Genomic DNA, 15,265 nt, shown 5'->3' with positions numbered 1-15,265 from the left:
GTGCAGGTAACGACTACAGGGGTGCAATTAACGACTACAGGTACAGGCCAACGACTACGGGTACAGGTAACGACTACAGAGTACAGGTAACGACTACAGGTACTGGTAGCGACTACAGGTACTGGTAACGACTACAGGTACGGTGTGTATTCACAATTAACGACTACAGGTACAGAGTAACGACTAAAAGATTGCGGGTAACGACTACAGGTGCAGGTAACGACTACCGGGTACAGGTAACGACTACGGGTACAGGTAACGACTACAGGTACCAGGTTGTCCCTGCAATCACTACGCGTCTGAAATCCTCTTGGTGACTGGTTCTATATCACTTGTCCGGGGTTTTTGGCACCGCCAATCAGAGTAATCCACCTCTATGCTCTTAGTCACTGAGTAATGTAGAGGATTAATACAGGAAGTTGATTATTATTGTTATTGTTGTGTGTGTGTGTGTGTGTGTGTGTGTGTGTGTGTGTGTATTTTTTGTTGTCTATCACTGTATGTGACCACGAGGAAAACACACACACACACACACACCTGTCCTACACCTGTTCAATATATACACACATCAGCACACGTCTTTACCACATTACAATTAACAAACATATGATTGTTTTTTTTCCCCCAGATCACTTCAACAGTTGAGAGTAATACTGTACAATATAGTTCTGATGTAGTCAAGTATACACTACACTACACAGCATAAACACCTTCCATTATACACCTTTAAAACTACCACGTGTGTGTGTGTGTGTGTGTGTGTGTGTGTGTGTGGAGGAGAGAGAGGGAGAGATACCTGCCAGACACATGGCTAACAGGCAGATGGACATGGCCCTCTCCTAAAATTGCAGTTAAGACGTGTGGTGACTGACTGAGGTACACACACACACACGCACACACACATGCACACACAGGACAATCAGCTGAGAGCCAGGCAGGTTAGCTCCGCCCCTTCTCTGTTTATAACCAGGCGTGGGGCTCAGTGATTGGCTGGCCACGCACGCACCCCCCCCCCCTCTCTCTCAATAGCGACACACAAACACACCTTTTTATAACAAAGAAATTTATCAAAGAATGAGTCATCCTATTTCATGACGGAAACACTAACGCACTCTACCACCAACGTCACTGCATTACTATATCCACTAACGCACTCTACCACTATTACTAAACACCACTACCACTACCACCACCACTGACGCACTCTACCACTATTACTAAACACCACTACCACCACCACTGACGCACTCTACCACTATTACTAAACACCACTACCACCATCACTGACGCACTCTACCACTATTGCTAAACACCACTACCACCACCACCACCACTGACGCACTCTACCACCAACGTTACTGCATTACTATATCCACTAACGCACTCTACCACTATTACTAAACACCACGAACGCACTCCCCTCACGTTAATCCCTGGATCACTGAGGGGAAGGCTATGGCTGTAATATTCATGAACTAGTACTGTACAGAGAGTGTGTGGCTACCTGTCTGCTCAGTCACATACTCACACACTCATCATACTCGGTCACAGATGGGAAGATGCGGTATAACCCTCCATCTATAACACTTTACAACACACTACAACACAAACACAGTGCATCACAACACCATAAAACACAACACACCATACAAAACACATCACAACACCATACAAACAACACAACACACCATACAAAACACAACACACACTACACCACAACACACCATACAACACAACACACACTACAACACAACACACACTACAACACAACACACACTACACCACAACACACCATACAACACACACTACACCACAACACACCATACAACACACACTACACCACAACACACCATACAACACAACACACACTACAACACAACACACACTACACCACAACACACACTACACCACAACACACACTACACCACAACACACCATACAACACACACTACACCACAACACACCATACAACACAACACACACTACAACACAACACACACTACACCACAACACACCATACAACACAACACACACTACAACACATCACAACACACTTGTCATGGACGAGAGGAAAGTGACAGTGTTAGAGCAGCAGTTATGTGAAGTGTGAAGTCAATACCCTATGTTTGAAGACTACCACTACTACTACCACTACTACTACCACCACCACTACCACCACCACTACCACCACCACCACTACCACCACTACTACCACTACTACCACTATTACTACTACTACTACCACCACTACCACTATTACTAACACTACTACCACTACTAACACTATTACTACTACCACTACCACCACCACTATTACTACTACTACAACCTTCACTACTACCACTATTAATACCACTATTACTAACACTACTACGACTATTACTACCACTACAACCATTATTACTCCCATCACTATTACTACAGCCAGCACCACCACTACCACTATTACTACCACCATCACTACCACTACAACCACCGCCATTACTAGAACCACCTCCACTACCACAACTATCACCACTAGTACTCCAACCACCACCACTACCACACCACCAACCACCACTACCACCACCACCATAGGAAGGAAGATAGGTCATTATCAGCCTAAGTAGACTTGATAATGGTTGGCAACACTGCACTAGTAATTACCTATCTCTACCTAGCAACACTTCCCTCAACTACCACCACTACTACCCTCATCTTGCACCACTACCACCATCACCTACCAGTACCACAACAATTACTGCCTCGTGCTTGCCTTGACTGACTTAAGAAATCAATATCAGTTTTCTTAATGTGTATGTGTGTGTGTGTGTGTGTGTGTGTGTGTCTGTGTGTGTGTGTCTGTGTGCGCGCGTGTGTGTGTGTGTGTGTGTGTGTGTGTGTGTGTGTGAGGCGCCGCGGTGTCTTGGGTCCTTAACGTGTTCAGTCAAGTATGGCTGTTTGGGAGACAGACACAGACAGAACTTAGCACGCACACACACACACACGCACACACACTCCAGGTAAACGCTAGACACACCTACACTGGAACACATAAGAATGTATTGACCGTCCCCTGTGTGTGTGTGTGTGTGTGTGTGTGTATAGTCTATTCTCGTGTTATGTATGCATTTGTGTGTTCTTGGAAGAGTGCAATATATTTATTTGACATACTTGTGTATGTATCTGGCAGCGTGAGGATAATTCATACCTATTTCCCCAGTATTAGCACACACACACACACACACACACACACACACACACACACACACACACACACACACACACACACACACACACACACACACACACACACACACACACACACACACACACACACACACACACTACACACACACACACACACACACACACACACACACACACACACACACACACAAGCTCTATGTAAAACAAACCCAGGCAATAATCTCTATACACCTCCACAATTCCGTATACCACACCTTTAATAATTTGAGTGCGTTCACCCCTGCACCAGATGATTGTGAGCCACATCCCACCACCCTCCAGGTCCTTGCCACATCCCACCACACCCCAGGTCACTGTCACACCCCACCACCCACACCTCTCACATGTCTGGCAGGTATCAGGCTCTCGTCTCTCAGTTCCCTGGCGTCAAGTCTATGAGTTATGGTCTTGTTCAGGCTGTGTGTGTGTGTTGTGTGTGTGTGTGTGTTGTGTGTGTGTGTGTGTGTGTGTGTGTGTGTGACAGGTTGGTCGGGACCGATTAACGAACCCCCCTGCCTGGCTATGTCCAGGGGTTGAAGATAAGTGGAACAACACCCACGTGGTTTTGTTTCATGATCGCTGAGGTGCGACCAGGAGATGAATCAACACCCACGTGGCTTTGTTTTCATGATCAGCTGATGTGCGACCAGAGATGATCACGCCCACGTGGTTTTGTTTTATGGTCAGCTGAGGTGCGACCAGGAATCCACACGTGGCTTTGTTTTCATGGTCGCTGATGGCGACCAGGAGATGAATCAACACCCACGTGGTTTTGTTTGCAGGTCAGCTGAGGTGCGACCAGGAGATGAATCAACACCCACGTGGCTTGTTTCCATGGTCAGCGGTGTTGCGACGGAGATGAATCAACACCCACGTGGCTTTGTTTTCATGATCAGCTGAGGTGCGACCAGGAATAACACCCACGTGGTTTTGTTTACATGGTCAGCTGAGGTGCGACCAGGAGATAACACCCGTGGTTTTGTTTTCATGATCAGCTGATGTGCGACCAGAATGAATCAACACCACGTGGCTTTGTTTTCATGATCAGCTGAGGTGCGACCAGAATAACACCCACGTGGCTTTGTTTTCATGATCAGCTGAGGTGCGACCAGGAGATAACACCCACGTGGTTTTGTTTCATGATCAGCTGATGTGCGACCAGGAGATGAATCAACACCCGTGGCTTTGTCATCGATGTCAGGTGCGACCAGGAGATAACACCCGTGGTTTTTTTTTCATGATCAGCTGATGTGCGACCAGGAATGAATCAACACCCACGTGGCTTTGTTTTCATGATCGCTGAGGTGCGACCGGGAGATAACACCCACGTGGCTTTGTTTTCATGATCAGCTGAGGTGCGACCAGGAGATAACACCCACGTGGTTTTGTTTTCCAGTCAGCTGATGTGCGACCAGGAGATGAATCACACCACGTGGCTTTGTTTCATGATCAGCTGAGGTGCGACCGATAACACCCACGTGGTTTTGTTTTCCTGATCGCTGATGTGCGACCAGGAGATGAATCAACACCCACGTGGTTTTGTTTTCATGATCAGCTGAGGTGCGACCAGCGATAACACCCACGTGGCTTTGTTTTCATGATCAGCTGAGGTGCGACCAGGAGATATCACCCGTGGTTTTGTTTATGGTCAGCTGATGTGCAACGGGAGATATCACCCACGTGGTTTTGTTTACATGGTCAGCTGATGTGCTACCAGAGAATATCACCCTGGCTTTGTTATGGTCAGCTGATGTGCAACAGGAGATATCACCCACGTGGTTTTGTTTACATGGTCAGCTGATGTGCACCCAGGAGATATCACCCACGTGGCTTTGTTTACATGATCAGCTGATGTGTTACGAAGACAGGAATCAGCACCTTCACTCACACCGGACACTTACACCCATGGCACTCCACATGCTATTTGTGCTTTCTAAACCAATCACATCACGCCTCTCTCTCTCTGCAATAAACACATTTACAACCTGTCTATGTACTCAGAAAGGTGGGCCAGGAGGAAAAGTGGGCCGGAGGGAATGGTGGGCCGGGGAAAAGGCGGGCCAGGGGAAAAGGTGGGCCGGGGGGAAAGGTGGGCCAGGAGAAAAGGTGGGCCGGAAAAGGTGGGTCAGGCGAGATGGGTTAGTATAGGTGGGTCGGCCAAGTGGGTCAGGCCAGGTGGGTTAGTACAGGTGGGTCACGCTACCAACAAGACACAGATAACAAATAATTACGAGCCACTCACCGGGGGAAAGAAAGTGTTATAAAGTGGCCAGACACACGCGACCTGTCCTCCCTGACCACTGCCTCACTCACCACACTCCTCCAAAACACCCCATTACCCCTCTCTCTCTCTCTCTCTCTCTCTCTTAATGTAAAACACATCCATACCTCATACAATATTTTGATATAATATTAAAAACTTCATTAATTCGTAAGTATTCCTGTCAGATTTACCTAAACAGTTATGCTTAATGATATACCTGTGAGATGTAACTAAGATAAAATCATGATATATACCTGATAAATATACCTGTCTGATATACTCTGGAACACACCTGGCCCACGCTGAATGACATAATGGGCGAATCATAAGAATTATTCAGTGCATAAATCATGACTGTGTGTGTGTGGGTACATCAATGATCCACCAACACCTCGGAGGGCACACACACAGGCACACACGCACACACACACACACGCACACACACACGCACACACACGCACACACGCACACACACGCACGCACACACACGCACACACGCACACACACGCACACGTACCATATCCAGGTAACTTAACAAATCGGTAATATACAGTACGTAAACGTTATAACTTACAACAATTATATATCCGTATATGAGAGAAGGTATACAAGAGGGTTTATATATAACAAATGACGTCATCAACCATAACACGGGGAGACTGACTCATCATTGATTACACGTGTACCGTCACACCTTTTTTAATCAACTTGACACCTGTTACTACACTGCTGATAACCACACGTGTTACTTATTTGCGTATGTTACTCATCTAGTTTACTCACATATGTAACTCATCTGAACCGTCACACCTGTTACTTATTATAATACTCTCACCTGTCTCACTCATCTAATTAACAACTAACCCTCACCTGCCTACCCCCCTTCAAATTTTTATTATAATTAACCTGTTTTACTCACCATCATGTCGACGACTCACCCACAACACCTGCCTTACTCACCTGGACAGCTGTAGGACTCACCTTCACCTACTTTTTACTCTGAAGGTGGCGAGGGGAGGGGGGACTGTAGTCACCACCACTTACCAAAGAGAGAGAGAGGAGATTCACAGGCCATTAATAACATTAATTATGACGAGTAAGAACATAAATATGAGGGGTGGGGAGGAGGGGAGGGTGGTGGGGAGGGAGGGGTGGGTGGGAGGGTTAAGGAGGCTGGTGGTGGGGTCTGAGGATTTGTTGGGGAGGACCAGAGGAGGATGGAGAAGGCTGGAGTAAGGGCAGAGGGTCAGTGGATGTGGGGTGAGGAAGTCCAGCAGGATGATGGTGGTGGTGGTGGTGTGAGTGGTGGTGGTAGTACACCAACAGGATGACCACCACAAACACCACCACGACAACAACGAAGACAATTACAACCATCATTAACATTGGGCGGCTGACGTAACATGAGTGGGCGGGATAGAGGTGGGCGGGATAGTGGGGCAGGGCGGGATAGTGGGGCAGTGGGCGGGAGTAGCGAGCTGGTTGGAGGGTCAAATAATTCAAGGGATGGTTATATCGGTGGTAGGGGTGGAGGTGGGTGGCGAGGAAGCGGACAGGAGTGAGTGTGGGATGCCTCACCTCGAGTACGTGAACCAACAGTGTGTAGCAATATAGTGTATTCATTAAGGCCATTGAAGGGAAAGAGACGGAAGCACCACACGTCCCGAACAGGATCAGGACCACCACCACCACCACCCAACCCAAGCGGCTGAGGGCTGACGGGGAGGTGGAGGAGGCGGGGCAGCAGAAACATGGGGAAGGTCTCGGTATGGGCCTCAGGAGTGATGGCTGGTCCAGGGGCGGAGTACAACATGGTGTTCAGCCCTTCTGTTGCTCCCTCACTATCAGTTAACACTTCTCACTATCAATTAAGTCTCGCGTACAGTGTTTGTTTCTTATTTCACTGTAAAAACAAACAAAACAAATCAATGTCTTGGTCAGTCACCATACACACCATCATCATCACCATCCAAATAAAAATCGCAGTACGTCACTATCACCCATCCACGTGGACACAATTATCGTCATCATCTTCGTCACCATCACACTCTTGTTGTTGTGGGGGACTGCATGAGGCCCACCCTGTGAGACGTCAGTACCGTAGGTTACCCAGGAGCTTGGCTGACACTCTGCCTGTAGCTGAGCGTGTGTGTGTGTGTGTGGGGGTCACTGTTTCATAATGTTGTCTCTATAAATGATTTAATTTAGAATTTGTATATATTTCTTCTTCCTCCTCCTCCACCAACACCCTCTCCTCCTCCTCCTCTTCCACCAACATCACCTGTTCTTCCTCCACCTCTTCCACTAACCTCACCTCCTCCACCTCCTCTTCCACTAACCTCACCTCCTCCTCCTCCACCAACATCACCTCCTCCTCCACCTCCTCTTCCATTAACCTCACCTCCTCCTCTTCCACCAACATCACCTCTTCTTCCTCCTCCTCCACCTCCTCCACTAACCTCACCTCCCTTCCTCCACCTCCTCCTCCTTCCACCAACCTCACCTCCTCCACCATCCCTTCTTCCTCCTCCTCCTCCACCTCCTCTTCCTCCTCCTCTTCTTCCACTAACCTCACCTCTCCTCTTCTTCCACCAACACTTTCACCTCCTCTTCCACCAACATCACCTCCTCCTCCATCGTCACAACACACCGTGCACCTTCACTCTCCACCTTGGCGAACACTGCGCCAGGCTGGGCGTTGGGAGGCCTTAACCTAACCTCCCGTTGCCAAACCTGTTGTGAACGTGTTGTCTGGCGAGCACCCGGGCCACCAGTGCTGTACAGGATGAATACCCGTCCTACACACACACATGGGGAGAGTGGGGGAGAAGAAGGGAGGGAGGGGAGGGGAGTAGATGGAAGAGAAGGGGAGAGGGAGGGAGAGTGAGGGAACAGCTGTGAGGTTGACGGATATCCTCACTACCCGTCTTATCTTTAATTTCCACAAGACAAGTGATGACCCCATAATTTGCCACGCCAACACTTAACACTACTTCAACCACCATTACCAACACTTAACTCACTTCAACCACCACCAATACCACCAACACCATCATCAACACCACCACCACCAACACTACTTCAACCACAACCACCACCACCACCATCACCACCACCACCATCACTACCAACCACCACCAACACCACCACCAACACCATCATCAACACCACCACCACCATCACTACTTCAACCACCACCAACACCACTCACATTTGACTGCCAATCCGTCTGTTTGTCTGTCCGTCCGTCTGTCAAAATCACAGGGACTTTGGGATAGACACATCATAGGTGAAGGTTACCCGCCGTGTGTGTGTGTGTGTTAACGTTTGTAGATCACCTGAAGATTTGCCCCCACATCTTATTTCACCTGATAATTAAACACCCTAACCATATCGGAGGGGGGTTAGGTTAGGTTAGCGTCAAGGTAGCTAATATTCATGTGATCGGCAAAGAAAAAGTTGTCTTTATTTAGCACGGAGTTGAGAGACCCCCACCTCACACAACTTACATGAATAAACCAAGAGAGTTTTGCCTCGAGCTACGTGGCGGCTGATGGTAGGAGATCCAGAGAGACCAGCCAATCACTGACGTCGTGGCAGGGGGAGCCCATAACCAGCCAATCACTTGACAGATGCACCCTGACGTCATGACCCAGAGGACTCGCCCACCAATTCACTACACTAGGTCGAAATCTTTGATATTTATTTATATGTTATAGTATTTTAAACGCCACTGAACAAAGAAAAAACAACAATAACAACAAAAACAAAGTCACACGAAGTAAAGTTAATAAAGGCCGTAAAGTGGATAGAAATTGATCCTTAAGCAACTCGACCTTAGAGAGACGAAAGAAGTGGAAAAACAAACACGAAAACACTCTAATCTTATCTTCCCAAGCACGATTTTAAAACCAAGAAGCATAATACAAAACTTTTGTGTGTGTGTGTGTACTAGCGACACACACACACACACACACACACACACACACGTACAATGAACAAAGAGTCTCAGGATTTTGTTGACATAAGATATACCAGTGTTTGGTTAGGTTAATCTAATCCAACCTAACCAAACACTAGATGGCATCACAACACTAAATCACTAAATGTCAACCCCAGGTAAGCGAACACAGCCCCAGAGGCGAGGGAGATAACGAGTGGCGGGACACGACGACTAAAATAAAATATTGATATAGCTATAAAAACATATATCACAAGATGAAAGGAACGCGTCTGTTCTAACCTAACCTAACCTAACCTAACCTAACCTAACCTAACCTAAGATAACCTACACTAATCTAACCTAACCTAACCAAACCAAACCTAACCTAACCTAACCTAACCAACCTAATCAAATCTAATCTAACCTACACTAACCTAACCTAACCAAATCTAATCTGACCTCACCTAATCTCACTTAATATGCTGCAGGTGGCCACAGGTATAGAAATAATGGTCGTTTAACAGGCGATAAAAACACGTGTTAATGATAGTAATAAGTACGTCACAGTGATAATTAAACACAGAGTCGGGGCGGTACGTGGGTACAGCACTCGTCTCCAGGCTTAAGAAGTTGTTGGTTCGCATCCCGAGGGCAGACACGCTCCACCCAGCTGATAATTGTATAGTTTGGTGAGTGAAGGCGATCGAGTGAAGTGTCTGTCATGCAGCCTCTTGGTGTTGTGAGTTCATGGAGTGGTGATGGAGGAGGAGGAGGAGGAGGAGGATAAGGAGGAGGAAGAGATGTGGGGGAAGAAAGGAGGGGGGAGGGGGAGGGGGAGGGAGGAGGAGGGGAGGAGGAGTATGGTAAAAGGACAGGAAATGCCACGTGGCACCAATGTCTCGATGTGGTGGAAATACTGTGCTTCTCCCCTGGCACCATTACACCCTGACACCATTACACCCTGACACCATTACACCCTTGGCACCACTACACCCTGACACCACCACACCCCTGGCACCACCACACCCTTGCACCACACACACCCTGGCACCACACCCCTGGCACCACCACACCCTGGCACCACTACACCCTGGCACCACTACACCCTGGTACACCACACCCTGGCACCACCACCTGGCACCACCACACCCTGGCACCACCACACCCTGGCACCACCACACCCTGGCACCACCACACCATGGCACCACCACCCTGACACCACCACACCCTGACACCACTACACCCTGACACCAACACACCCTGACACCACTACACCCTGGCACCACCACACCCTGGAACCACTACACCTGGTACCACCACACCGGCACCACCACACCCTGGCACCACCACACCCCCTGGCACCACTACACCCTGGCACCACTACACCCTGACACCACCACACCCTGACACCATTACACAAAAGACGAAGAAAATAAAACAGTGGAGGTAGCTGGGGTTCCTAAAGGGTCCAACATGGTACCTCCGCTGTTTAGTTTGGCAACTTCTCCGTATCAATCCACTGCTTAATCTGGTTTCTTCCATCCTTTCTTTGCAACATCTCACTAACGCACACATAGTTAGGTTAGGTTAGGTTAGGTACACATCACCAACGCCCTGTGCCACCTCCCGTCCATTACCAATATAAACCATTTTAAGTGTCACAAGAGAGAGAGAGAGAGAGAGAGGAGAGAGAGAGGGAGAGAGAGAGAGAGAGAGAGTGTGTGGAAGAGGGAGGGGGGGTAAGGAGGTGTCGTAAGGATTTGTACACTACACCCAAACAACATCCTGATCTCAAAAGATAAACAAACACGCACATAAGCACATCATTGTTTACACACAACAAGCAAAGACAGTGTAATGATACGTCACAAATGGCCGAACAATGACAGTAACATAACGACGTGACGGAGTGTGACGACGATGGTGACGTAATTCAAGACGTACACGGAAGACGTACACACAAGGAAGAGACAATATTTGCTTCTTAAAACGTAAAAAAACACTTTAGAACAGAGGCTTGGTTTCAGTCCCTCACCACCAGAATACACATGACGTGACCACCTGCAGAAGTGTGTCACCACCTGCTAGTAACAGTACAGACGTGACCACCTGCAGAAGTGTGTCACCATCTGCGAGTAACAGTACAGACGTGACCACCTGCAGAAGTGTGCCACCATCTGCGAGTAACAGTACAGACGTGACCACCTGCAGAAGTGTGCCACCATCTGCGAGTAACAGCGGCATGACACTACTACTATACCCGCCGAGTCACAACTGTTATGTGCGTGAGACAGTGTATGTGCATGTGTGTGTGTGTGTGTGTGTGTGTGTGTGTGTGTGTGTGTGTGTGTGTGTGTGTGCGGTGACTGACATACACACGACAGGAAATGCTGTTATCACCCCCTCTTACACCAACTCACAAGAGAATCCTACAACACTGTCCTCTCTCTCTCTCTCAATAAATCGGGTGACCAATTACAGAGGAAAGAGGGAAGGAGGTAAAAGGAGGAAGGATGAGAGGAGGAAAGAGAGGGAAAGAGAGAAATGGGCGAGGGGGGAGGTGGTATGGAAGGAAAGGAAGCCTGACCAAACACCACACACACCCTAACCTAACCTAACCTAACCTAACCTACCTAACCTAACCTACTAACCTCCACCTAACCTAACACTAGTAGGAAAAAAACTGAAGGTGGATTTAGCTTCCGGGGAAAAAATCAGCTAATTCTGATTATCTAGAGAGAGGAAATACCTATCTAGGGGAAAGTGGAGGGGAAAGGGGGATGGAGGGAAAGGGGAGGGGGAAGGGGGAAGGGGTTGGGAGGAAAGGGTAAAAAGAAAGACCAACGAGGACAAGGAAAATGTGAGCATGTACACACACACACACACACACACACACACACACACACACACACACACACATCATCCTTTAAGTGACAAATACAAGAACCCAAGACTGAGATCCGCCACATAAGGGAAACTGTCGTCGATTTAAGCATAGATAGAACCCTAGTGGGGAGGGAGGGTCAGGGGGTTAAAGGGGTGGGGAGTGGTGAAGTGGAAGGGGAGAGGGGTCATACTAAGACAAACAGGATACCAGCGTCTCCGCAAGAAAACATCGGAGATATAACTGCGTCTTGAGTACCACCTGACACACACACACACACACACACACACACACACACACATGAGCAGAGTCGTGTGTACGTTTGTGGTTGTAGAGAACATACAACATACATTAATGATCCTAAAATCCACCATACAAGGAACGGTTAAAGACATTACACAAGGTCATCATACATCAGCAGTCATGAGCTCATACAGTTTACAGAATCATACCCAATCATACAAACAGTATACAGGTGAATCATCCGTAGCTGTGGTAACATTGAAAGCTTGTGAATTAAACACCCGGGCGAGAATATTTTATTGCAGGTATACAGGGGTAGTGGTGTGCTGGATCATACAAACCCACACATCATACTGACTCATACACACTACAACACATCATACTGACTCATACACACTACAACACATCGCCAGCTCTTATATTCTTTGACTCATACACACTACAACACATCATACTGACTCATACACACTACAACACATCATACTGACTCCTACACACTACAACACATCATACTGACTCATACACACTACAACACATCATACTGACTCATAAAACCCACATCATGACTCACACACTACCATACCCAGCTCATACAAACCCCACATCATACTGGCTCATACACACTACAACACATCATACTGACTCATACACACCACAACATATACTGACTCATTACACACTACAACACATCTCCTGCCCCAGCTCATACAAACCCACATCATACTGACTCCTTACACTACAACACATCACTCTGACTCCTTACAGCACCCAGTAATAAAAATGTTGTCAGTGTATTAGTTCTGAGGAACAGTGAACCTTCCTTACACTCTCCCACCATCAACACCTCCCTCCCCACCATCAACATCCCCTCCCCCCACCATCCTTCCCTCCACCTCCTCCACCATCCTCCTCCCCACCATCCTCCCTCCCCCACCATCCTTCCCTCCTCCCCACCATCAGCATGTCTCTCCTTCCCTCCCCTCACAAGAGTGCACAAAAAGATGGTCGAGTCATAACTAATGTGGTGTGCGCTCCTGTGTGAAGTTAGAGTCCTAACATGCTACTGCCTCTGCACACACACACACACACACACACACACACACACACACACACGAAAATACATTGATATATTTGTATACTGTACCACCTGTATACTGCACTGCAATATGTGTGTGTGTGTGTGTGTGTGTGTGTGTGTGTGTGTGTGTGTGTTATTGCCCTTGCTTGAATCTACTTTCTTTACCTTTATCTATCTATGTTTATGTGAGAGAGAGAGAGAGAGAGAGAGAGAGAGAGAGGAGGGGTTGGGGTAAGGCCACGTGCAGAAAGCGACAGGAAAGACCTCTGATAACTCCTCTCTCTCTCTCTCTCCTAAACTGATATAACAGAAGATAAATAGATATTTCTTTTGCTTCAAGTGTTATGTGTGTGTGTGTGTGTGTGTGTGTGTGTGTGTGTGTGTGTGTGTGTTCAATACCTCAACTAAGAGGTAAACTACCAAAGCTATGAATACAGCACCAACAGTTAATACAATACCACAGCTATGAGAACAATGTATGCAAGCCACACACACACACACAGTAAAGCTAACAAGCAAGGCAAAAGCAGTTTCATGGTCAGTCACACAGCTGTACTTGAGACAACAAGGACATTCACGAACAGTCCACCACAAGGTCACCCTCCCCCTACAATGGCACTCTCAACGAGCTCTCACCATGGCACTAACCATGCACTCATATCATGGCACTCCCACCATGGCACTAACCATAGCACTCATATCATGGCACTCTCAGGCACTCTCACCATGGCACTAACCATAGCACTCATATCATGGCACTCTCAACAAGGCACTCTCACCATGGCACTAACCATAGCACTCATATCATTGGCACTCCCACCATGGCACTCTCACCATGGCACTAACCATAGCACTCATATCATGGCACTCTCAACAAGGCACTCTCACCATGGCACTAACTAGCACTCTATCATGGCACTCATCATACTCTCACCATGGCACTAACCATAGCACTCATATCATGGCACTCTCAACAAGGCACTCTCACCATGGCACTAACCATAGCACTCATATCATGGCACTCTCAACAAGGCACTCTCACCATGGCACTACCATAGCACTCATATCATGGCACTCTCAACAAGGCACTCTCACCATGGCACTAACCATAGCACTCATATCATGGCACTCTCCAACAAGGCACTCTCACCATGGCACTAACCATAGCACTCATATCATGGCACTCTCAACAAGGCACTCTCACCATGGCACTAACCATAGCACTCATATCATGGCACTCTCAACAAAGCACTCTCACTGTAGCACCTAACCATAGCCCCACTCATATCTGGCACTCTCAACAAGGCACTCTCTATGGCACTAACCATAGCACTCATATCATGGCACTCTCATCATGGCACTCTCACCATGGCACTAACCATAGCACTCATATCATGGCACTCCCACCATGGCACTAACCATAGCACTCATATCTCTGGCACTCTCAACAAGGCACTCTCTCCATGCACCTAGCACTCATATCATGGCACTCTCACAGAGCTCTCACCATGGCACTAACCATAGCACTCATATCATGGCACTCTCAACAAGCACTCTCACCATGGCACTAACCATAGCACTCATATCATGGCACTCTCAACAAGGCACTCTCACCATGGCACTAAC

At 47.7% G+C, this 15,265-nt stretch overlaps 1 protein-coding gene across 2 annotated transcripts in view; it reads right to left on the bottom strand.

Annotated features, from left to right (window-relative positions):
- Positions 1-11,631, bottom strand: part of LOC121858630 (transmembrane protein 131-like) — a 40,747-nt gene extending 29,116 nt beyond the window's left edge. The window contains exons 1-2 of one of the 2 annotated variants that reach the window (XM_042355151.1): positions 11,470-11,631; positions 7,070-7,394 (exon numbers count right to left, since the gene is read on the bottom strand). In XM_042355151.1, the coding sequence (XP_042211085.1) occupies positions 7,070-7,304 (235 nt within the window). In that variant the 5' untranslated portion in view covers positions 7,305-7,394; positions 11,470-11,631. The remainder of the gene's footprint in view (positions 1-7,069; positions 7,395-11,469) is intronic. The other variant, XM_042355153.1, reaches the window with a different exon arrangement.
- Between the last annotated feature and the right edge of the window lie 3,634 nt (positions 11,632-15,265).

The sequence above is a fragment of the Homarus americanus genome, unplaced genomic scaffold, assembly GCF_018991925.1.
Source record: "Homarus americanus isolate GMGI-L3 unplaced genomic scaffold, GMGI_Hamer_2.0 scaffold74, whole genome shotgun sequence".
Lineage (NCBI taxonomy): Eukaryota > Metazoa > Arthropoda > Malacostraca > Decapoda > Nephropidae > Homarus > Homarus americanus.
The sequence above is the reverse complement of the archived record's forward strand: the minus strand, read 5'-3'. Positions and strand labels throughout refer to the sequence as shown.